Genomic DNA, 25,512 nt, shown 5'->3' on the forward strand with positions numbered 1-25,512 from the left:
TTAGTTTGGTCACTACAAATATTCTGAATTCCTTATCAGACATGCCCACTACATCCATTGTATTGACTGTGGGTGATGTAGGCTTGATGATTTCCCTTGAGGCAGAGGCCTTTTGTTGGTTGCTCATATTTCTTGAGCCTCTGCGATTGTTCTAGTCATCAGGTACTCTATATGTTGCTTCCTAACTTATGTAAGGTAACTCTGAGTGTTAAAACTTGTATAGGATTAGAAATTTGATGATTTCTATTATGGTTGGCCTATCTGTTGCTCATAATTACCATTAACTGTTGCAACTAGTCCTGGATGGCCCAAAGTCCTCCCTGTTTCTAAATAGTGGTGAACCTCCAACTGACCTAATAAGCAACACCTCAGTAGCAAAGAAAAACAAATAAAGAAAATCATGCGGCGCTATTCAAATCACAAAAATTCAGACAGTCCAAAGGCTAGCAGGAAAGGGCCAGAGGATGAGTAACAGGACCAGGTTGGTCGGGCCTTCAGCCTCAGTCTGCCTGGTACCTGGAACTACTGGCCAGCTCAATCCAGTTTGCGGGTGGGGTGGGGTGGGAGTTCGTCCTAAAGTCCAAGACAACCAACCTGGTGTCCAAGGAGGAGGAACGGTGGGGATGCGCGAAAGTTGTGGGGGGGCGTTGGGCCTGCAGCCTCAGTCCACCTAGTGTCCGGAACTACTGGCCGGCTCGATCCAGTTTGCGGGTGGGGTGGGGTGGGAGTTGTCTTAAAGTCTAAGACCACCAACCTGAGGTCCAAAGAGGAGGAACGGTGGGGATGCACAAAGGTTCAGGGGGTGGGGCTCGGGCCTGCAGCCTCAGTCCGCCTGGTGTCCAGAACTACTGGCCGGCTCGATCCAGTTTGCCACTTTCTTTTTTTCTTTTAGAGTGGTTTTGCTGTAGGGAGCATGCACTCAGCAAAAAGACAGAGAGAGACAGAGAGACAGAAAACAAGAAATCACCCCCCAGGGGGTATGGCCATGCCGCAATCCTTTCTCCTCTATTCTCTTCTTGGGATCTTATACCCTGCGTGAGTTTAAGCCACCGGATCTGGGACTTGAACTGCAGTTGACTACATGGGAGTTCAGTGACATAGCCATTACGCCAACTGCTGGTCCCTTCACCTTTTCACTTTCTTTCCCCTTTTCCTTTTTTGTTTTTCTCCTTTCCCTTTGACAGTATCTCATTGTCTGATCCCCTGCATTAGCCTCTCAGCTAGGACTGAAGATGCATGCCACTATGCTAGCCTCTTTTTTGACAGGGTCTCTCTCTTGTCCAGGTTAGTTTCATGTTCTCAGTTCTGCATCAGTCTCCCTGAGTTGTAGGAACGACAGACATATGCCACTGTGCACTGCCTTTAGGCTGGACCAGGACTTGAAGCTGGATTTCTCATGTGGTCCTAACTTGTGAAGCATAGCATGTTAGCAATGTGTTCCACCTTGACTGGGCCTAAGACTGGCCTGCTTTCTGTGTCTTTCCCCATATCCCTTGTGAATACCATGTATGTACTGAATTAGGCTATAATCTCACAGGGTTAAGAAATGGCATTTTTGATCAAAGAAATGGGGAATAGGAGACAAAGGAAATAAGGGTAAACAATGAGATATTTACTTATTTATTTTTGTTTGTTTATAAGCCAGAGGGTATATGCACTTGGCAGAGAAAGTGAGAAAGACAGAGAGAGGGAGAAGGAAGAACCACCTGTCAGTGGGGCATGGTCATGCTGCAGTTCCTTCTGCTCCATATCTCCAACTTGTTAGGTTTGGGACACACCCCCACATGTTCCTGGTGTGTTTTTCAAGCTGCTGGCTAGGATCGAAACTGTCTGGTCTGCCAGGTGGGATCTGGCTCCCTTAATCTTTAGTCCATGGGGCCTACCCAAGAGTGAGATATTTCACAGTCCCCATACTCATTTTGGGCATGGAGACGATACTTGATACAGATGAGCCTATATATAGGCCACATGTATGCTTTGCTTTTAGTGCATGTTTAAAGAATTTTTGGTGTATATAATATCATTGTAACTATATTTGACCTTTTCAATTTGAGACTTTATTATAAATAATTTTGTTAATATAGAATGTCAGGAGGAAAAGATTTGAGAGATTTGGGGCAAAGCAAAAATAAGAGTTTAGGCAGTTGGGTATGTTGGTAACAGTGGAACAGTGGGTTGAAATATCTGGCAGCTAAGAGAAAATACAGCGGTAAACTATAGCTAATACTGCGTATAAGCAGGGGTCAGTTTAGGTGTTTTTATACTACTCAGGTACAGACGTTAAAAGTGAAAAGATAACATTTTATCTTGGTATGTTTCAGTCACAGCGTTTTCACTATTAGAATATTACAGATCGAAGATTCTGAAATGTCTCGTGTACTTCGAGTCAGTGAGTAAGTTGAACTTTCTTCCTATTGTAATTATCTATATTTATTTTGAAGGACTTTTGAAGTAATCTTTTTCTTTTCTTTTAAACTCAGATTGTCTTTATGTGATCTTGCTGGTTCAGAACGAAGCATAAAGACACAGAATGAAGGTGAAAGGTTAAGAGAGACTGGGAATATCAATACTTCTTTATTGACTCTGGGAAAGTGTATTAATGTCTTGAAGAATAGTGAAAAGTCAAAGTAAGTGTTGTTCAGAGTGTATTTAGCCTATTGAGTATTAAAATATTTAAGCTTTCAGTTTTGTTGTTTTTAGGTAAGTTTTTTTTTTTAATTTTTAACTTGCTTCTTATGTAATGACTCTATGGACTGTGATTAAAGTATTTTGAGAACTTAGATTAAAAAAAGATAGAAAATACAGTCAACTTGGTGCCACTAAATCAAGTAAACAGTATTTCCCAGATTTATACCAATAGACACTTTAGACAATAAATTTATCATGATGCTGATTAGCATCTAAAATCACTGTATTCTTACTAACATATTATGTGTGATTTTTGGATGGCATTGATTTTTTTTTTTTGCATTAATTAACATTACAGACTGGATAAGTGATAAATCAGCCTTCATCATTTATGGAGGTGTTTCATGACATCTGTTGTACAGTTGCTCTATACTAGGGCAACCCTGATAAATACGATTTTCTTTACATTCTGCCTAGTGAGTTATTGTTAGTATTATTGTTAGTAGTAGTACTTAAAGACAGTAGATAAACAGAGAAGGAATATTACAGGTAAAAATAATCACTAACCTAAAGTTTTAAGTCCATGATAAATGGATTGATTATTTCTTTATAACATTTATTAGCATCGTGCTTTATAAAATTTGTTTTAATTTGCACGTTTTTGAACATTTTTCCCATAGGTTTCAACAGCATGTGCCTTTCCGGGAAAGTAAACTGACTCACTATTTTCAAAGTTTTTTTAATGGTAAAGGAAAAATATGTATGATTGTCAACATCAGCCAGTGTTGTTTTGCCTATGATGAAACACTCAATGTATTGAAGTTCTCAGCCATTGCACAAAAAGTAAATATATTCAAACTTATCTTAATACTTTTTATTATTAAAATATTTATAATTTTTCTTGAAAGGTTTGATATTTTACACTTAATATTATAAGTCTAGGATATAACTAAAATGAGAAATGTAAATGTTTGACCAAGTAGAAGGACATGGGAAAAGATCCACAGTTGTCCCTGCTAGCGTTAAAATGACCTTTAGTGAAAAGTGATAGTACTAAACTTCAGTTTGGGGCTAGGTACAGGCAAGAATACAAGTAGACCCACGTGGGGAATGTCCAGCGTTCCCGCCCGTCCTGGAGAACCTCCCTAAGCACACTGGGCATACATGTGCATACCAGTGATCCAGGTGGCTAAGATGGGGAGTCGATCACAGTGTGAAAACTCTGTTGGGGATATGTCTCCCTCCCTCTTATCTTCTTTCTCATTAATTGAATGAATGAATGAATGAATAAAAAGTAAGCATAGTTTGCAAATTAATAAATGATCTTGGAATGAACTGTTGCTCTGCCATCCATCCAGTTCATTTAGTTCTTCTGGGTGGTTGGGAAGCCCTTGCTGGGAATAATACTCAGAACCCATCACAGGAAGGTAGACTGAACCTGGAGTTCATATGTAGAGGTACATTTTTTTCTTTTTTCCATTTTATTTAATCTCTTGAGGTCATAAGTACTCACCAGAGAGACAGAGAAATAGGATAAAAACCATTCACTCCAATTAAGTGTGGTCATACCACAATCCCTTCTCCAATTTTTTATACTTTTGGGATTTGGGATACACCCTCACTCACACTTGCCTGGTATCTTCAAGCTGCTCGGTGGGGATTTGAATCAGGTATCCAGCTTCCCTGAACCACTAGGCCAAGGATTGGCCTATAACTTTTCTCTTAACAGAACATACATTTAAGGATACTAATTCCTTTCTTTCTTTCTTTATTGAGCGAGAGACAGAGTCAGAGACCATGCTCCCAACTGTGATCCATCACAGATTCTGCCAGCTCTTGGTTATGGGTGCACTATTCCTGGTGAATTCGGCACTTGTATTTCTGACACAAACCCAGAACTTTCCCACGTGGGCCTTTCTCACAGAGCATCACATTTTACTGTTGCACTGCCATCTGGCCCTAATTCTTTTTTGTATGTTTGTTTGCTTAGTATTTCTTTGAATCCTCAAGCTGTCATTTAACATAAATTTATAAAATTATTTTTTAGTGGACAATTGTTGCTTGTCTCTGTTTTTTTTTTAAAGTCACATTGGGAATTTTAACAGGTATATGTTCCAGACACTTTAAATTCTTCTCAAGAGAAAACATTTGGACCTGTTAAATCTTCTGAAGATGTATCATTAGACAGTAATTCAGCTAATAAAATATTACATGTAAAAAGAGATACCATTTCATGGGAAAATAGTCTGGAAGATCTGGTGGAGGATGAAGATTTGACTGAAGATTTAGAAGAAGCTGAAGAAAACCAAAATGTGGAAACTGAACTTATAAATGAAGAGAAAACATTAGAGGGAGATAAGGCTTCCATTAGCCACGAGGAGAAAAAAGTATGTCTTGAGAACTTATGCTTTTATGCTTGGCTAACTTGTCATCCTAACACTACAGTTAATAGTTCTTAAGGCTGCCTGTCTTCCATTTAAAAAAAGTACTTGAAGATCTTTCTTGACTTTATATTTCAAAAAACTTCAAACCTGTAGGAAATTTAGTACAAAGAACATTCATTTATTTTTCACTTTGATTTGCAAGTTGTTATTTTATGAATATGGAAACACACATTTTTGTACGTTGGAAACAAGGTGCAGACCTAATGATACCACATAACAAAATATTTCAGCATGTACTTCCCAAGAACATAGACTTTTTCCTCATGATCACAGTGCTATTTTTATTCTAAGAAATTTAACATTGATAACAGTAATCATATATACCACCTATATAGAATTTTTCCAGTGGTTCCTATATTATATTTATAGCTACTTTGTTTTCATCGACAACTAAAGTTAACACATTGCCTTTGTTATATTTCTTTTTTAGTCATTTATTATCTAGTATTGACATTTTTGAAAAGTCCCAGTGGAGTATGGTTATTGCCATAGTCCCTTTCCCAGATCTCCATCTTGTCAAGATTTTGGGCACATGTGCCTGAAGAGTTTTTTGATTTTTTTTTTTTTTTTTTTTTTTTTTTGGAGCTGGGATTCGAACCATGTGGTCAGCAATGTGGGATCCACCTCTCTTAACCACTAAGCCATTGGGTAGGCCATATGTGTCTATGTATGTGTATGTGTGTGTTTTTTAAAAAAAATATTTATTTAATTGTATTTATTTATTTATTTAAATTTGACCAAAGAGAATCAGAGAGAGAGAAGGAAAGTAAGAATGCAAGCTACCAGGTCCAGGACTCAAACCATGGTTGGCCATGTAGGAGTGTCTAGCACTTTGATCATTATGCTACCTGCTGTCCCCTAAATACTCTCATTTTGATAATTTACTTCAGTGTTTCTGAAAGCTGTTATTGCAACTATATTGTTGGAAACAAGAGTGAATATACTGTTGGAAACATGAGTTTATATGCAGTGTAAGTCCCAGTTTATCTGGTCATTATGTAGTTGCACCTTGTATACTTACGCCACTGTAGTGTTTCTCTCAGTGACAAAAAACCATTTATAGTCTTTTAGTTTGTTCTTATCATATTAAAATTGAAACTCTTATGTAATATTTGTTAAACTTGAAATTTTAGTAGTTTCTGAATTTACTAGGAAAATATATTTGACACTGTAGTTGATGATGGAACACATAACGTACATGCATATCTTAGAACATTGATTAGCTATTTTAAAGTAAGAACTCCATCAAAATTTTGTCTGATATTTGACAAGTATAGAAATGATTAGGTGTTGCTTGCTTTATTAGCTTTTTATTTATTTTTATTTTTTATGAGAGGAAGTGAGCATGGAAGGAGATGGGGGGGCACTTTTTATGTTTCAGTTTCGTCAGCGGGTACATGCTCTTGCCAGAGAGAGATGGTCAGAGAGGAAGGGAGGGAGAAAGCACCCCTCAAGGGGGTGTAGTCGTGTCTCAAATCCCTTCTTCTCTGTTTCTCTATCCTATTGGGTTTTTGCGAACCCATGCACTTGCACCTGGTGTATTTTTCAAGCTGCTGAGGTTGGCATTTTAATTGCAGTTGCCCTGTAGGATCTGGCTCCCTTAACCACTAGGCTGCAGTGCAGCCCTGTGTTAACTCTTGCCTGTGCTACCTGATTATCTATGTGTTTTCAAAGGCCATAGAATGGAGCTGTCGTTCACATCTGGATAGTTATAAAAGCCTCTTTAGATAAGTTTGTATAACATCTCTTTTTGGCAGTTTGGTAAGTGTTTGGGTGTTCCGACCAACTTCTCTGTACCACAATTAGTCTTCAGAGTTTGATAGGTCAATTTCAAACCCAATCTTAGCATTTACCACGATCTAATTTTTCCCCACCTAAGCAGTATGGGTGATACCAAGCTCACAAAAGATTATGTGGATTAAATCAAATGAAATACGGAATTCTACAAAGGAGTTCCTGATGGATAATAAATGCTCACATTTTACTTTACTTTTTTCCCCTTGATTTACTTAAGCCTATTTCTAAAATATTGAGAAGTCTTCCTGATTAATTAATCTATTGCAAATGTATAATTTTCAGTGAAAATATTATTATCACTGTTAAGAGGGTACATAATTCTAAATGACTAAATTAAAAGTGATTTTTTTTTTTAACAATTGGACAATATTTCTCTTGCGAATGTCAACCTGAAATAAAGAGGTCTGACCCAAACTTGTCAAGTAAGCTGAGTTTGCTGAAGCCAAAACATGAGGGTAACCACCCAGGTGAATAGAGATCCCAGTTCCCTGGAATCCATGTTCATCAAAATGACCTTGAAAGGGGTTAGATTTATAGGGAGAATGGAAAAGGGCGGGTTACAAAAGTTCATTTTTCTTTTCAGAACCCATGTAGATTTACAAAACAGCACAGGCTTCTGATTGAGTCTCTGATGATTCATACCTTATACCTTCCTGCAGCGTAGCTCAGGGTGGGGCCACGGGGCTGCTACGTGGGGTCACCGGGCTGCTACAATGAACAATCGGCAGTTTGTGAGAACTTAGGGTAGTTTTGTTTCAGTTGTTGCTAATCAAAGAATTGTGTTGCTATAATGTGTCCTTGAGCAGTTAGTTACTTCAGCAAGGCCTGTGGGGACATAGCTGAGACTTCATATACTTAGCTCCTTGAGGCCAGCTCGGTGGACTGCCTCATGTCATAGACTGTTTTTTAACTATTTCAGTTCTCAGAATCAGTTTTCTCTTTTTCATAGTGTTAATATTTACTTGTTTTAGAAACTATTGGATTTAATAGAAGACTTGAAAAAAAAACTTATAAATGAAAAGAAAGAAAAGTTAACGTTGGAATTCAAAATTAGAGAAGAAGTTACACAGGAGTTTACTCAATATTTGGCTCAACGGGAAGCTGACTTTAAGTAAGTTATTTCTCTTTTTGTTTTTGAAAGATTTTTTGTTATAAGGCATGTGCACTCACTGGAAGGACAGCGACAGAGAGCTAGGAATCACCCCTTGGGGGGATAGCCAGACCTCAATGCCTTCTCCGTTCTCCTCTTGGGATTTTGGACATGCACTCTTACAAGCCTGGCGTGAATTTTAAGCCGCTGAGTTTGAAATCAAACCGTGGTCAACTATGTGGGAGTCCAACCCTTTAACCACTGCACCACCTGCTGGCCCCAAGTAAGTTGTTTCTTTTATGTCATGATAGAAATTAAGAATTTAAATTTTAGGGACCAGCAGCTGGCATAATGGCTGTGTCACTGAACTCCCATGTAGTCGACTACGGTTCAAGTCCCAGACCTGGTGGCTTAGACTCACACCAGGCATGTGTGCGTGTGTGCCCAACATCCAGAGAGGAGAATGGAGGAGAAGGAATTGCAGCGTGGCCTTCTCCCCCTGGAGAGTGAATTCTTGCTTTCTGTCTCTCTGTCTCTCTCTCTGTCTCTGGTGAGCACACCTGCCCTATAGCAAAAAACCTCTCCCCCCAAAAAATTAAATTTTAAATTTTATTTACTTGTTTATTTTTAAAAATAAGTGTATTTCTTCCATGAATGAGAGAGTAGGGGAGATAGATAGGTAGCCCCAGCAGGTTCCTCATAGTGAGATCCACCCCTACCATCAGCAAGCCACAATTAGAGGCACACATGTGCCCAGTGTGCTCAAGAAGTTGTCTGACATAAAACTGGAACCTTCCTTTGTGGGTCAGCTCTGTAGAGCTTTCTATTACCCCCCCACACCACTGTCTGGTCCCCACCTGTTTAATTTTTTTTTTTTTTTTTTTTTAATTGCTAGAGGGAGCAGGTGCTCACCAGACAGGGAGAAAGCACCTCCTACTGGGGGTATGGTTGCATTGCAGTCCCTTGACTTCATTTCTCTATCCTGTCAGAATTATGGGCACGCACACAAATATTGGCATATTTTTCAAGCTGTCAGGGCTGTGATTTGAACCATAATCAGCCATGTTGGATATGTCTCCTCTATCAACTAGTCTGTGGGGTTGGACCTATTGAATGTTTTCTTATTGAATGACTAGTTTTGTATTAGGTGACTTCTGAATTCTGACCTTTTCTTATATAAACTTAAAAATAATTCTTATTAATCCCTGTGCATGATTATTTAAATCTATTATGTACTTAATCTTAGAAGTTTAAAACAAAAATGTAAAGTAGTACCTTTTCTGTTCTGTAATGGTCTGAATTTCTATTATGAAGGGAAACTCTCCTTCAGGAACGAGAAATCCTAGAAGAAAATGCTGAATGTCGTTTGGCTATCTTCAAGGATTTGGTTGGTAAATGCGACACTCAAGAACTAACAGATGAAGTTTGTGTGATGAAAGTTGAAACTAAAGTATGTTAGCTGAAATACTTTAAAAATCTGATGAAATTTTGGTACCGTAATCTAGCATACCACATCAGTGATGAAAAGTGTTAATATGCTTTAGAATTAAAATAGTATGCACTGTGTAGCCTTTTAATAATGAGACATATTTTGCTAGGAATGAAAGCATGTAGTTTCAATACAGTTATTGAATGTGGAAGTGCTTCTCTCTATTACATTTATATCCTATTTCAGTATTGCTTAAGTTTTTGTATTGATTGTGGGCAGATTGATTCCTTTTTCTCTGATTATAGAATGCCCCTCTCAGATGTGTCTTAAACTTAAAACATTTTTATATTAAATTTCAAATGTGTGAGGGACCTAACGGGTACTTTATTTACTGCTCTAATTAAAACCAAACAGTTTATCTATAAAATGATTGCCCTTGCTGGGACTACCATTCACTACTCATAAAGAAAAGTTAGCTTTTTCATCTCCTTCCACTGAAACCGAAATAGATTAGATTTTTGGGAGACAGTTGTTCATTTTTGTTTTATTTTTTAATCTGTCAGTTCAGGAGTCTCTGACAGTAAAGTCGAGGTTCCTGCTACCAGAAAGTCATTGTGTAGTCTGGGCATGGTTCGGGACTTAGCCTGGGTTGTGAAAATGGAGATTACCTTTGTGGATTATCTGAACAAAGCCTTTTTAAAAGACTCATTATGTAACTGAAACTACCTGAATTAGTTAATCATAATTGTTCTATAATAACTCATCACAATTTGAGTTTTCTTTTTTTGGGAAGCATGCTTCATGAATAAATGGAATGAATAAAGGAATATAATTTTTTTTATTATTGGGACGCTTCTAAATAATTCACTTTAAAGTATTTCAAGGTTGTTAATTATTTGCTGTCTTAACGCTGATTTAATCAGATGATACCACGATGTACCTAATGTTAACATTAGGCATGTGGTTTTTGCTATTTTTAGGAAGCCCATAATTATGTAGGATTTGAAGATATTATTGATTCGCTTCAAGATGATGTCACTGATATTAAGAAACAGGCCGAATTTGCTCACTCATGTATTGTGTCTCTTGCTGATCCCCAGGAAGCTATTGCTTCTTTAGAAGTAAAATTTAATCAAGTTAAAGCTGAATTAGCTAAAACCAAAGAAGATTTAATCAAAACCAAAGAAGAGTTAGAAAAGAAAGAAAATGGTAAGTGAATGGTTTTTAATTCTCATTTTGGTATTATAAATACATAACACACAGGGTTGTGGCCAACCCCGCAGCCCCGTGATGTGCTGGTCAGGTGCAGGCCATAGGGAGCCAGATCTGCTATGGTTATCTGAGGTTCCAGTCCCAGCCCTAGTGGCTTGAAAACCATACTTGTGTGTGTGTGTCCCAAGTCCAGAAAAGATGGAGAAGTAGAGGAAAAATGATTACATTTCCATACCCATTAGGGCAGTGCTTCTGTCTGTCTCTCTTTTCCTTGAGGGGTAAACACTTATTGGGGCAGTAGAAAAAAATTTTTTTTAAAAAGTGCACTTGGTAAGTATGAGATAATTATGTACCTTGTTTACCATAGTGATCAGAAATTCTTTGATTAAGTGACTATATATTTTTAAAGAATTATTTTACTTAACTTTATGTATTTATTTTAATTTGACCAGAGAGGGACAGAGTGCAAGAGAGAGAGAGATAGGGAAAGTGAGAAAGAAAGCCACCAGGTCTGGAACTTGAACTGTGGTTGGCCATATGGGACTCCAGTTCCCTTTATCACCACACCACCCGCAGGCCCCCAAAATGACAATATATATAAACCATTTCTATGACTTTATAGTACTTTACTACTAAACTTATATTTGGTTTCCATTTACATTTTATTCTTTGCAGATAAAGGCTTGTTTTATTTAAATGATTATCAGTGTAATTGCTGTTGCCACTGTGTACAGACAGGAGGGGGTGGTTTATTTCTTGGTCTCCTCCTCCTGAGACAGAGTCTTGATGATGTCCTCCTCAGCCTGGAGGCGCTTCTCATGGCGTTTGCGTGCTTTCTTGGTTTCAGCCCTGTGGGTCTCAGCGTGGTCAGCCAGGAGCTTCTTGAGGGCTTTGTCTTCAGCTCGTGGTTGTGCTCCATGAGAGTCCACTTGTTTGTGAACACAGCTCCTTCACTTTCAGGCACAGCTGTGACTCGTGGTGATCATTCTTAGAGTCACAGTATCTTCCGAGCAGCCGGCATAGGATCCTCATTCTCTTCATCCAGGTTCCTTTCCAGAGAAGGCCCTCTAACATTGGCTGTGCCCTTCACTTACCAGTGCTCGTATACCTGCCCTTCCGGTGGGCCAAGCTGTTTTCCCAGCATTGAGCCTGGAAACAGACAGCTTGCAGATGATCAGCCTATGTTTGATCAGCCTCTGGATCTGCTGATGGACGTTGGCATTGGCAGTTTCATTAGTCTCATTGGGGTGCAACTAGACTTTCATTTTGCCAAAGTGGAGGACACTAGCAGCCAGCCTCTTCTGAAGCCTGAGCATACTCATGTCTGTGGCTGCAACAGTAAAAGGTGGCCTTCATTTACTTTCAGCCAGTTTAGTTGACAGTGGGCCTCTGGGGCCATCTGGCAGTGTAGTGGTTAAGGCTGCTGGTTCCCATTTGGCTAATGGCACGGTTTAAGTCCCAGACTTGGTTGCTTGAGAATCACTTCAGGAGTGTCTGAGTGTATGTCCAAAAGATCCCAAGAGGAGAATGGAGGAAAAATCATAGTATCATGGCTTTCCCCAGGAGGTGGGGGCGGTCCTTTTTCATTTTCTCTCTCTCTGTCTTTATCTAGCCAGTGCATGCACCCTCTAGCCAATTAAAGTAAGTATGTGACAAAAAAAAAGACCTTTGAAAAATACAAAACAACAAAACTGTTCACTTTTAAGTAAATTAAGCAATATCATAGTAAATTATAAAGCAGTAAATTTTATTCTTTCTGTGTTCCTTATGAACACTTGCAGTATGGGAGATTCTGCTTTCAGCTTGCAGGTTCAGGATAGAGTGACCTCTGTGTAAGTAGTTTAAAGTAACCTGATAATTGATGCTTCATTTTAGCCCTGACGGCATTGCATATCTAGGATTCTTTGTGACATCTGTTTTTTAAGAGTGTGAGATGAAATACAAATGTTCTCTGTCCTTTTTTGTGGGAAATAAGATGGGTAGAAAAATAACAGGCTCCTGGTGCCTCTGCATTAGGAAGTGGACCAGAAAGGCACTAGCTCCTCCTTTCTGTTTTTAAATTCGCCAGAGGGTATGTGTACTTGCTGAAGAGAGAAGCAAGAGAGTACCAACCAATGGGAGATGGTCACACCTCAGTCTCTTCTCCATTTCTCCCTCCTTTCTGGATTTTCGGCATGCACAAGTATGTCACTCATTCATAGCCTTTTTTTTTTTTTTTTTTAATTTTTCTTATTCATGATAGAGTGTGTGCACACACAGGGAGAGGGCGAGAGAGAGAAAGAGTGGAGTACCCATCACAAGGTCTGGTTACGCCGCAGTACCCTTCTCCCAGTCCTTTAATTTGTCAGATCTCAGGCACTTGTATGGAGGCATGGTGTGTTTCAATCAGATAGGACTGGGGATTCAAACTGTGGTTGGCAGATGAGATCAACTTCTTTTGAGCAGTGCAGTACCACTGTGTTGTGGCCCCAGCCTACTCTGTGTTTTGGAAGAGTGTTTTTGGAAATAATACCCTGTGTTGTGGATTAGCAGATGAGCGCTGTGTGCTTCTAATGTGGTCAAAATCATTTTCCCTGAATGTAACACCAAAGTGTCTACTGTAGCAACTTGTGTTTCATATTTATTCATTATAGTTCTTAAATATTAACTTTCGATAATCTGTTTTCTCAGAATCAGATTCATTGGCTCAGGAGCTTGAGTCATCTAATAAGGTAATGTTTTAAACTTTAAGCTTTATTTTGTCTCGATAAGGAACTTCTAATTAAGTAAATAAAGGGGCATAATTTATTACTGGGTACTTCTACTGCCTTCACTTTTAATACCTCTTTTCAATGATGCCACTGGGAAGTTTCATCAATCTTTCCAGAAGATTTAGGCATCTATAGAAGACACACACATACATCTTTAAAAAGTTTACACAAATAGAATTATGGTTTTGTGTCTTGCTTTCTTCCATGGAAAGGGATCTTGGAAATAATTGTATATCAGCATAGATAGGTATATCTCCTTCTTTTACTAGGTGTGTTGTGTTGATTAGAGTCATTTAAATAGTGTTTATTTTTTCTGAAATTACCATGTGCCTAAAAACATGGAAGATGTCCTCAGCATTATACTGAAAGACATACAGCGTCTTAGCAATTTCAGAGCAGATAATCACCCAAGTGATTGTAGATGGATTTGGCATTTGTAGATCTGAAAGTGAGATGATAGTTGACCTCGTACAATGCAGGGTTTATGGGTGCTGGATCCCTGCCTCTCCCCCACCTCAACTCAAGTGAAACATCTTCATATAACCTTTGACTCTTCGAAATCTTAACTACGAAGAGTCTGCTCTGGCTCGATCCAGAGTTGGGAGACAATGTGTCCACCCCAGCTCCAAATCCTGCTATCTTTATCTTCTATCCCATGATTGCACCTGCCCAGTGGCCATTGCCCCAACCATGGAGCAAGACCACAGTCCTGGAAGCAGTCCTGGAAGATCCAGTTCGTGGTCCCACTGCTGGAGCCACACCTTGACCCCAGTGTGGCAGAGGAGACTCAGAGGCGCCACCACACCTCTTCATCTTTGTGCCATGACCAGTCATCCTCAGGATAAGTGCAGACTGGATCCACAGTCCACTTCTCAAGTCCATTTGACAGGGTCTCCATGGCAACAGAAGAAAATGACAGGCATCACACCCACAGTGAATGAGCTCCAGATGATGGTTGGCCATCATTTTGCAACAACAGCAAGGAGAGGAGCCTGAGAGATCCACCAAGAACACAGGGACCCAGGAGTCATGCCTAGCTAGGATCACAGACACACAAGTGGAGTTAAGGCTGGGTAGCTGTGGGACAGCACAGACACCTTCAGAATCCATCCCTAAACACAGGAAAGGGGCAATGAGGAACTCAGCACAGGGAACCATAACCCATATATGACCAGTGATGCCTTCTGAGGGGGGATCTTGGACTCAAGACTACAGTTTGAGAATGCATGGACGCTGAGTTTGTTTCTTATTTCTTCACTTTTGGGGAAAATTTCTTGTCTTTATAAAATGGTAAGTTTGGTGTTAGGTCCAAAAAATAACAAAGAAAATTCTGCTTGTAAGTGGACCCGAGGAGTTCAAATCCATGTGTTCAGTAGTCAGCTGCACAGATGTACGGAAGATCTTCAAACGGTTCATGGAAAATATGTATTGTGAAAAGACTATGCATGGATTTCAGTTTTTCTCCACCAAAATAAAAGTACTCTAATTCTATTTTTTCCATGAACTTTTTGAAATTCCTGTGTCTATAAAGATGAAGTAAATTTAGAATTCTAAGCCTAGTACTATTACTGTCCTCTCTGGCATGGGTCTTCTTATTTTATTTACGTTTATTATTCAAAAGAGCTGAATATTTCAAGATATGATTGGATATAAATAATTCAAGTTCTTGGTATCTATAACATCTGGTATTTAAAGCAGTAACCAAAATAATACTCTAAAGACATTTAGCTACTATTTAGATCATTCCTATCTTTAATTTTTCTTCTAGCTATGAAAATAGACAGTAGTTGTACAGATTAAATTATATTAAATTATATAAAGTAGAAAACAAAAGTGCCAATAATCTTACATTAAAAAAAGAAAAGTTGATTGGTAGCTCTTTTAGACTATACTCTCTATATATTTATAGAACACTTAATATTTACCAGATACTGTTACTCTTTTTAATTTTTATGGATGTTAAATAACTTGCCAGGAGTGACACAGCTGCAAGTGGACAAGCTGGGAGTCTGCAGACTCCTCTTACCTAATATGCTGTATTTCTTCTTTTTCCTTTGTGTATATATAAAGTTTTATGTAGGGTATTAATATTATTTTTATTTAATCTTAAAAATTGACGGAATTCTAAAACTATCATGTTTGTATCCTAGTTATCTCAAAATATATTCTCTAAAGATTGTTTTCTTTTTTCCAAAGAAAATAATTATGCAGAATCAGCGAATTCAAGAATTGGCAGATATAATTGATCAAAAAGGAGATGCTATCAATACATTTCAGAACCTGAACTTTCATTCGGAAAACACAGTTAAAGGCAATGTAAGAATTTAACTTGTGTTACAACTTAGAAAAAGTATGTTTTGGTTCAAAGTAAAAGAATTTAAAATGGCCTGTGCAACTAAGACTGAGAATGTTGAATTTCTTATCTTGGCATTGAATTCACATTACTGTTATGCAAATTGAAGTTTCAAGACTTAGAAGTGAGCATTTGGCCTCTTTGAACATGAGGTCCCACAAGCTGTGTTGTGCTTTGCACAGAAGACGGGGAACACACAACCTTTGCAAGTCAGAGACTCGGCCAGCGGGGAAGAGCCCGGAGACCTCTGAGGAGAAAGGAACCCAGATGTGCTTAGATAACTGCAGAGCACAATGCTCTTGGCAATAACATTTATTGACTCTATGTAGTAAAAGGGTCGTTTTTTTGTTTTATCTACAGGATTTTTTTTTTTTTTTTTTGGTAGAGAGGTTTTTGTTATAGGGTACATGTACTCCTCAGAGAAACGGGTGGAAGCAGATAGACAGAAAGTGACAAATCACCCCCTCACCCCCCAGAGGGAATGGCCACATCACAATTCCTTCTCCGTTCCCCTCTCGGGATTTTGAGCATGCACACACATGCACCCAGCCTGAGTTTTAAGCCACCTGGTTTGGGACTTGAACTGTGGTCAACTATGTGGGAGTTCAGTGACGTAACCATTACGCCATCTGCCGATCTCAGTTTTTTTTTTTTTTTAATTTTTATTTATTTATTTTTAAAGGGATTGTTACTAGCCCCTGTCTTTATCATATTTTTGATTGATTACATTTAACTGCTTAAGTTTTATCTTTATTTTTTCTGAATAAGATCATATTGCAGCTTTTGCCCTCTGGCAAATTTGAAAATTAAAAAAATAAATAATTTAGAAAGTGTTTAATAAAGTTAAAAAATGTGGGAGGCCAGTCCCGCATTCAGAATAAAGGATTTTGGTCATGCACTCACGTGGCTGATCACAATTCAAATCCTGGCCCCAGTGGCTTATAAAACATGCAAGACAGGTGTATGTTTAAGACCAAAGTCCAAAAGGGAAGGTGAAATGATGGGAAGAAGATTATGCTGGTAATGCCCCACTGGGAGGGTTCCTTCTCTCTCTTTGTCTTTTTCTGCCGCCTGCCCCCCCCCCCCCGGCAATCTCGCCCACGTCCTGCAAAAAAAAAAAAAAAAAAGATACACTATGGAAAAATAAATTACATAGTTTGTACATTATTGCAACTCTCTGTATGGGAGTCTAACTCATACTAATTCTAACTCCTGTTGCTTTAGGATGAAGCTGGTACATCTTCTTTAGTAACAACCAACCAATTACCTGGTATTGAAACAGTTAAAGTACCTAAGGACACCAACACTAAAGCTGATAAAGAAAGAAAAAGATTACATGAAAATGAACTTCAACTAGATGAACCATCAGCAAAGAAAGGTACTACTTCATCTGTCAGTAGAAGGCCTTTAAGAAAGCTAATTCCTGAACCAGTAAATAGAAAAGTTGTAAATAGGAAGAAATATTCTTGTCTAAGGAAAAATCTTGAGAAAATCTAGGTAACATGTTTATGCTAACATGCTATAAACTAAGTAGGGATGATTTTGTTTAAAGTTGTCTTTTATTTTAATAAATATGATTTTAGATATTGTGCTTTTATCATTTCTTTTGCATGCTTGTAATAACTTTTGCTTTTGTGCTTATAATAGAATCATGTTTCATTTTATATTTGTGTAATACCTGTTTCTTCAAAAATATCTCCATATCTTTTTTGTTTTAAAGAATTATTTTCACTTTCTTTCTTTATTTAAATTTGACCAGAGAGGGGCGGAGAGAGAGAGAGAGAGCGAGCGAGCGAGCAAGCAAAACACCAGGTCCGGGACTCAAACCATGGTTGGTCATGTGGGAGTCCAGAGCCCTTGATCAACATGCCACCTGATGGCACCTCTCCACATTTGTTTATCCCTTGTATTTTTTATTCATTTGGAGAAAAGGATATTTGACAGTTGGATTTTGAGCTAAATGTTACTAACAATAAATGTGGTTGAGTTGTATTTAACATGCCAGGAGATAGTTGGGTGAAAGATAATATGGAAGTTGGGATTATTTTTAAAAATTATGTGTAAGTGGGGAAGTTTGTGATAAAAATAAAGAAGGGCAAATAATTAAGATTCAAGAGTAGCCGAAATCTGTAGAATAAATAAGAATCTTGAGGAAATAAATTAGGAAAATATAAACTGCAAATATAAGCTTTGAAAATGAACTTGACAGGTTTTAAGAAAGGGTGCTCAACAGCAGGGGTAACGCCCTCTCTTTGAAGGCTGTAGAGGCTGTGTAAGCTATAGTTAAACCTTGTCCAACCATCTTTTAAAACTATTCTATTACAGAAAAGGGACCTTAGAATCCCATAATGGAATTACCCAGTTACAAAGAAGTATAAAATACAATGTTTTTTAGATTCATTGGACAGATATCAACTGGAAGTAATAGATTTCTTTTTTTTTTTTTGGAGCGATTTTCACTGTAGGGCGCGTGCGCTCGCCAGACAGACAGAGAGAGACACATAGAGACAGAAAGCGAGAAATCACCCCCCAGGGGGGATGGTCACGCCGCAATCCCTTCGCCTCCATTCTCCTCTCGGGATCTTCGGCACGCACGCACACGCGCCCGGCGTGAGTTTTAAGCCACCGGGTCCGGGCCACGAACTGCGGTCGACTACGCGGGAGTCCAGCGACATAGCCATTACGCTAACTGCTGGTTCCCCAGTAATAGATTTCTTTTTTTTTTTTGAGAGGTTTTTGCTATAGGGCGCGTGCGCTCGCCAGACAGACAGAGAGAGACACATAGAGACAGAAAGCGAGAAATCACCCCCCAGGGGGGATGGTCACGCCGCAATCCCTTCGCCTCCATTCTCCTCTCGGGATCTTCGGCACGCACGCACACGCGCCCGGCGTGAGTTTTAAGCCACCGGGTCCGGGCCACGAACTGCGGTCGACTACGCGGGAGTCCAGCGACATAGCCATTACGCTAACTGCTGGTTCCCCAGTAATAGATTTCTTAATGAAGATGGTTTCAAGCCCGGCCTTTTGCTCCTACAGATTAGTACCCTAGTACTTCATGCATCTGGGACCTTTAAGCATGAAGAATTTGATTCGTACACACTTAGTGGGGATACCACATAAAATAAAGATGAATTTGACAGAGAGGTGGTCAGTGAGGGTACTAATGAAGATCAAAAAGATGTATGGAGTTGATTGTGTCAGAGCAATGTTGTTTAGAAAATGTGTGTAAAAATTCTATCAGTGTCATAAAGAAAGTTCACATATAAACATTAAGCCATGAAATGAGACAGAACAGGAAAGAATTTAAAAAAGAAGGGTCTTTAAAAAAAAAAAGAGTCTTGTCTGATTTGAAGTAATGTCCCTAGCATGGGAGACGGTCATCTGATTCCTATTGTAAGAGAAATTGTATGAAAACAGAAAGAGGTACATGGATATAAGTTTGTATATTGAGAAGTATGAAAACTGTGTCTCAAAATTTAATCATAGACTCTTTAGGAAACACTTAGGGAAATATAATTTATACTAGCAGTTGTGAGGGTGAGAGTACAATTGTCAAAATGTATGTTTATTAAAAATTTAAATTTGAGGGAACCAGCAGTTAGCGTAATGGCTATGTCGCTAGACTCCCACATAGTTGACCGCGGTTCATGTCCCAGACCCGGTGGCTTAAAACTCACGCCAGGTGCGTGTGCGTGTGTGCCCAAGATCCCAAGAGGAGAATGGAGGAAAAGGGCGAGCCCCTGTCTTTGAAACAAAATTAGCTCGTAGTGCTGTTACTCTGGACATAGTTTAATCTATACCAGTTATAATCATTAAAGGTTTTATATTTAACAGTTACAAAATGGTTTAACGAATCTGAGCCTCTTAGCATCGTTGGTTTAACTCGCTTGAGCCTCTTAGCATCGTTGTATAGGGTAAGTAGGGCAGGCAAAGATATGCTTATTCTGGACGTGCTGGTAGAGGCCCTGCATGAGCACACTTTCACTCACTTTAATTCACTGAATCCTTTAGATACTGTACATCTATGGAATATAGATATTTTCAGGTTTTATTAATAGCTGTCTTTATGCACGCAAAGTGTTCTAAGGTCATTTATTACTGTGATCTTCACAACAGCTGTGAGATGGTGGTACTATCTTTTCCAGTTTAAACTTGAGGAAATAGTCACAGTAATCCATTAAGCAGTTAACTGATAGATCTAATAAACAGTATATGATTTCCCAGAATTGCAGCCATTTCACCCGAATTTTATTTACGAAAATTTGAGACACTCAGTTTGCAAATCACTAGTATAATAGAATACAGAGTATATTGTACTTTAAAAGTATTATTTAGGACATGGAATATTCTCTGTTCACGTTATAATGATGATATTAAGGTTTGCGGTATAAAATTTAAATAATACTGAAAATTCTAAAGGAAAAAAAAATAGCCTGTAATTCTTCTTACAGGAAGAAGTACATCATTATGGTTTACTTCCTTTTTTTTTTTTTTTTTTAAAGATGTTTTTGCTATATTGCATGAGCACTCGCACTCGCTGGAGAGACACAGAGAAATAAATAGACCGAAAGAGAGAATCACTTTCCAGCAGGGATGACCATGCTTCAGTCTCTTCCCCTCCATTCTCCTTTCAGGAGTTTGGGCATACATGCACACGTGCCTGGCATGAGTTTGCTGCTGGGCCCATTCTTTGAACCGTGGCTGACTATATGGGAGTCCAACGACATGACCATTATACCATCTACTGGTCCCTTGGTGTACCTCTTTTGCTAACTCTCTGCATTAATTTATGGAAGTATGATTTTTACATAAATGGGTTTATACCGAGGTGTTTTAAAACCTGTTTCGTTTTTTTTCTTTTTCATAACAGCTTATTTTGTTTTTTTTCATTAAGAATTTATTACTTCCATATATTTCATGTGTTTGGATATTGACTTAGAGGGTAATTTTTTATGTTGTTAAGGTTTGCCAGATTAGTAACAATTTTCTTATTTTTAAAGGACATATACATGTTAGCTCAATTATCAATGAAGACCGAAAGAAAAGTGAAGAAATGCATCTGAGTATTTCAGAAGACAAAGAAGACATTGAAGTTTTCAAAGAAAATAATGAAGAGCTGAAAATGCTTTTACTCATTGCTGAGAATAAACTTAAAAATGAAAAGGAAGAAAAAGCAGAATTAAATAAACAGATCGTTAGTTTGCAGCAGGAACTTTCTTTTTCCGAGAAAAAGATCTTAAGTTTAAATATAGATGTCCAACAAATTCAGTCAAATTATGACAGTGCAATTGCTGAGTTACAGGTGCAGAAGGGTGTAAATCAAGAACAGGAGGAAAAGATTATGAAATTGTCAGAGGAAATAGAAGCAGCTACAAGAAGCATCACAAATAATATATCACAAATAAAATTAATGCAGATAAAAATTGATGAACTACGTACAGTTGATTCGGTTTCTCAGATCTCAAACATAGATTTATTCAATCCCAGGGATCTAAGAAATGGTTATCAGGAGGATAATTTGCCAAATCCACAATTACATATTTTAGGTAATGATTATTTGGGAAGTAAGCAGTTTAAAGACTATCATGTTCAAGAACTCAGTAGAGAAAGTTCTTTCCACTCTAGTATTGAAGCTATTTGGGAAGAATGTAAGGAGATTGTGAAGGCTTCCTCCAAAAAAAGCCATCAGATCCAGGACCTGGAACAAGAGATTGAAAAATTACAGGCAGAAGTAGAAGGCCTGAAGGATGAAAACAGTAAACTAAAAATAGAGGAAAGGAAGCACGAACAGCAAAGTGACCTACTCAAAGAAAAAGAAAGTCTTATACAGCAGTTGAAAGAAGAACTGCAAGAAAAAAGCCTTCGTCTTGGTGTTCAAGAACAGCACATAGTTGAAGGAAAGAGAGTACTTTCTGAACTTGAACTAAACGTCACTTCTTATAAGGAGAAAATAAAGGAACTGGAAACAATCTTAGAGACTCAGAAAGATGAGTGTACACGTTCAGCCAAGCTAGAAGAAGATATTTTGGAAAAGGAATCAACCATCTTAAAGCTAGAAATAAATCTAAAGGAATTACAAGTGAATCTTCAGGACTCTATCAAAAATGCCAAGGAATTAAGTGAAAAGGAAGTTAATTTGAAAGGAGAAATCACACAATTAAGGAGTAATTTGCAAGAAGTGACTCATTCACTTAAATTATTTGAAGAAGAAAAAGAAACCTACAGACAAGAAACAGAAAAGTAAGCTAAATATTCTTTAAAATATTTAGAAAAATGCAAAGCATTCATTGTGCTGTGTAGCTTTTAAACAATTAAATGGTCATAACTTAATCTGGTAAAATGTAGCATGTGTGAGCAAGGAACATGAATTTTGCACGAATGAACCTTTGTAACCAAAACTCAAATAGAAAGTTCTTATACGAATCACCTGAAATGCTTTCTGAAGGATTCGTTCATAGTTTTTACACATTGCAGATCTGTGAAATGATGTAATTTTTTAAAGATTATAACCAGTTTATACATAAGATGCTAAGTAATTAATGGTACAGCACTATAGAAGAGTTGTTTATATTTTGTAGGTTGAAAGAAGAACTCTCTGCAAGCTCTACTCTTACCCAGAATTTGAAAGCAGATCTTCAGAGGAAAGAAGAAGCTTATACTGAGCTGAAAGAGAAAATGACTGATGCCAAAAAACAGATTGAGCAAGTGCAAAAAGAGGTAAGTTTTTTGGAAAGTTCTGTGGCCAATTTAATATAATAAAGATAGTTTTATTTATATATTAACTTTAGATACTAATCTTAGAATTAAATGGAATATTGATCAATTTCATAATTTTTCTTGAAATGCTAAGAACAGTTATTTCACAAAAGAAAATTTAGCTAGTTGAGACAAATTGAAGAACATTCAGCATCAAAAATTTGTGCGTTGGGGCCAGCAGGTAGTGTAGTGGTTAAGGTGTTGAACTTCCACATGGCAGACTATGGTTCAAGTCCTAGGCTTGAAACTCATGCCTACTGTGTGCACATGCATGCCTAAAATCCAGAGAGGAGAATGGAGTAGAAGGGGCTGCAGCATAGCTATTACCCGCTCCCCGCCACCTGGGGGGTGATTTCTCTCTTTCTCTGTCTCTTTGGGGAGTGCATGCATCCTATAGCAAAACTGTCTAAGAAGACAAACAAACATGTGCCTTAGGTAGGATTATAGTTTGTTTTTTTTTTAAAGATTGCTAAGTTTAAAAAGGTAAATAAAATGGCAGCTTTTGTTTGCATATAGTATTTAGAGGAGTATACAGTGTGAATTTTATAATAAATATTTATTATTCTTTAACGTAAAAATGGGGAATACAGTCATGTGATTCCAAATTTGAAATGTTCAAAGACATACTCAGTAAAAAACAAAATCTTTCTCAGGGACCAGCAGATGGCATAATGGTTACGTCACTGGACTCCCACTTAGTCTATTTCATTTTAAGTCCTAGACCCAGTGGCTTAAAACTCGTGACAGGTGCGTGTGCATGCATGCCCAAAATCACACTTAGGGGTGCTTTTTCACTTTCTATATGTGTCTGTCTCTTCCTCCAGTGAATGCACACACCCTATAGCAAAAATCTCTCTTAAAAAGAAAAAATCTTTCCCACTTCTCCCAGACATCAAGGTTCCCTCGAAGGTATCAAATTTGGACAGTTATTTATTTTTTCTGTTCTTCTTCCCCCTCCTATTCTGTTTGCCTTCTCTTATAAAAAATGAAAACATAAATACTGTTTTATTTTACTTAGTGGTGTATTTTGGCTACCATTCTATATTAGTATTTAAAGAACTTACAAATGAACTTTTTTAAAAAGTTTATTCATTTTTCTATGAGAGAGAGAAAAAAATAACCCCAATTGATCAAAGATCTACTCTCAGTCTCAACTGTCCCAGGTCAAGGGAATGTGTGCACCTAGCTTAGGTCTTTGGATGGAAACCTTGGACCTCTCCTTCTGTGTTACCTCTGCACACTGCCTGGGCCCCTCCAAATGAGTTTTTGTTTTTATGACTACAGTGCAGCATGCATCGATTCACAGCAGGGAGACATTCTGAGAACTGTGTGGTTAGGTGATTCTTGTTACATGAACATTGTAGAGTGTGCTCACACAAACGTAGGTGGTATAGTCTACTTCACACCAGAGCTGTCTGAAGCAGCCAGTTGTTCCTAGGTAACAAACCAGTCCAGCACGTTACTGTACCGAATACTGTGGACAGCTGCAACACATCGGTAAGAATTTGTGTATCTAAGTCTAGAAAAGGTACAGTGAAAATACAGTCTGACAGATAAAAAGTGGTATATTAGTATATGGTACTTACTAGGAGTAGAGGTTTAGAGACCTTTTTTGCTTATTTGTTTTTTAAAATTTGCCAGAGGGTATGTGTGCTTCTCAGAGAAAGACCGAGAGGGGGAGAAAAATCACTCCCCAATGGGATGTGGCCATGCTGCAGTCCCTTCTCGGTTTCTCCACCCCGCTGGGATTTGGGGCCCATGTGCACATGTGCCTTTGCATTTCTTTCAAACTGCCATTGCCAGAGCTGGGATTCAGACCACACAGGAGGCCATGTAGGATCTGGTTCCCTTCACCACCACACTGTGGAGCTTGCTTCCTTTTAACTTTTGACTCTTGTACTTAGCTTTAAAACACAAATGTGCTGTAAAGCTGTATAAGAATATTTTCTATCTGTCCTTATTTTATACATTGTTTTCTGTTTTAAAAACTTTTTTTAAACTTGTAATTTTTTTAAAAGTTTATTTCTTCTGAGAAATATAAAGAAGAGGGAGGGAGAGAGAATAGGTACTCCCCACAGGATCTTTACACCACAACTGACTCCCAGTCTCAGCTGCCTGGATCGTGGGCGTACATTATGCACACAAACCAGGCATGCTCAAGGAGGTCCCAGGATGTGAACCCAGGGCCTTTGTCATGTGGATCTATTTGTGTGCCTACTGTGCCACCTCCTGTCCCCTTTTTAAACGTTTTTGTTAAAACTAAGACACAGACACTTATAGGGGCCTAGGCCTGCAAAGCATCAGGATCATCAGTATCATTGCCTTCCACGTCCACGCATTATCCCACTGGAAAGGCCATGATGAGCAAAACAACATGAAATTAAATCAAGTAAAAGAGAAACTGGTGTGATCAGGGGTAAGCCGACTATGAGATATAAGGGCTTTCATAGTGCTTATGGAAAATGTGAATTATGACAAAACCGCATGAATTTCAGAAGTTTTTGCACCAAAATAAACTCACTTTTTTTTTTAATTTAAATTTATTTCTTTAGTTATTATTTATGCGTGCTTGTAAGGGGGAGAGAGTGAGAGTGAGAGAGAGAGACTCTCTCCACAGGGTTTGGTCTCTCTGTGATCACTTCCAGTGCTCTAACCTGGCAGGTCTCGGACACTCACACATGCACTCGGCATGTTCCAGGCTGACCAGGCTGGTGATGTGAACTGCAGTCACCACATAGGATCTGGCTTCTTCTGAGAACTGCATTACTGCTGCTCCAAGGATCTGGCCCTAAACTTTTACTGTAATTTCCCTTTTTCATGAACTTTTTGAAGTTCCTGCCTGTTGCGTCACACAGAGTGTTCTCTAAAGTAGTAATAATTAGTGTAGTGATACATGAGCAGTTGTTTCTTATCCAGGAACAGTTGTTGATTATCAAGTATTGGGTACTGTACAGAATGTTATGTTCTGCACTTTTATATGACTAGTAGGTTTGTTTACGCTAGCATCACCACAGAATGTACCGTGCTGTATTATGACATACTGTTGTCAGTAG

The 25,512-nt window shown here is 38.3% G+C and overlaps 1 protein-coding gene across 6 annotated transcripts in view; it reads left to right on the forward strand.

The window, feature by feature from the left end:
- KIF20B (kinesin family member 20B) overlaps positions 1 to 25,512 on the forward strand; it is an 86,404-nt gene that overhangs the window by 24,139 nt on the left and 36,753 nt on the right. For 4 of the 6 annotated variants that reach the window (XM_006147624.3, XM_006147625.3, XM_027771494.1 and 1 more), the window contains exons 10-21: positions 2,322 to 2,393; positions 2,481 to 2,627; positions 3,309 to 3,471; positions 4,734 to 5,015; positions 7,841 to 7,980; positions 9,274 to 9,409; positions 10,369 to 10,597; positions 13,271 to 13,311; positions 15,547 to 15,666; positions 16,928 to 17,081; positions 20,704 to 21,943; positions 22,282 to 22,420. In XM_006147624.3, coding sequence (XP_006147686.1) covers positions 2,322 to 2,393; positions 2,481 to 2,627; positions 3,309 to 3,471; positions 4,734 to 5,015; positions 7,841 to 7,980; positions 9,274 to 9,409; positions 10,369 to 10,597; positions 13,271 to 13,311; positions 15,547 to 15,666; positions 16,928 to 17,081; positions 20,704 to 21,943; positions 22,282 to 22,420 — 2,863 coding nt within the window. The remainder of the gene's footprint in view (positions 1 to 2,321; positions 2,394 to 2,480; positions 2,628 to 3,308; positions 3,472 to 4,733; positions 5,016 to 7,840; positions 7,981 to 9,273; positions 9,410 to 10,368; positions 10,598 to 13,270; positions 13,312 to 15,546; positions 15,667 to 16,927; positions 17,082 to 20,703; positions 21,944 to 22,281; positions 22,421 to 25,512) is intronic. The other 2 variants (XM_014587524.2, XM_014587525.2) reach the window with 1 other exon arrangement.

The sequence above is a fragment of the Tupaia chinensis genome, unplaced genomic scaffold, assembly GCF_000334495.1.
Source record: "Tupaia chinensis unplaced genomic scaffold, TupChi_1.0 Scaffold000217_1, whole genome shotgun sequence".
Taxonomy (NCBI): domain Eukaryota; kingdom Metazoa; phylum Chordata; class Mammalia; order Scandentia; family Tupaiidae; genus Tupaia; species Tupaia belangeri.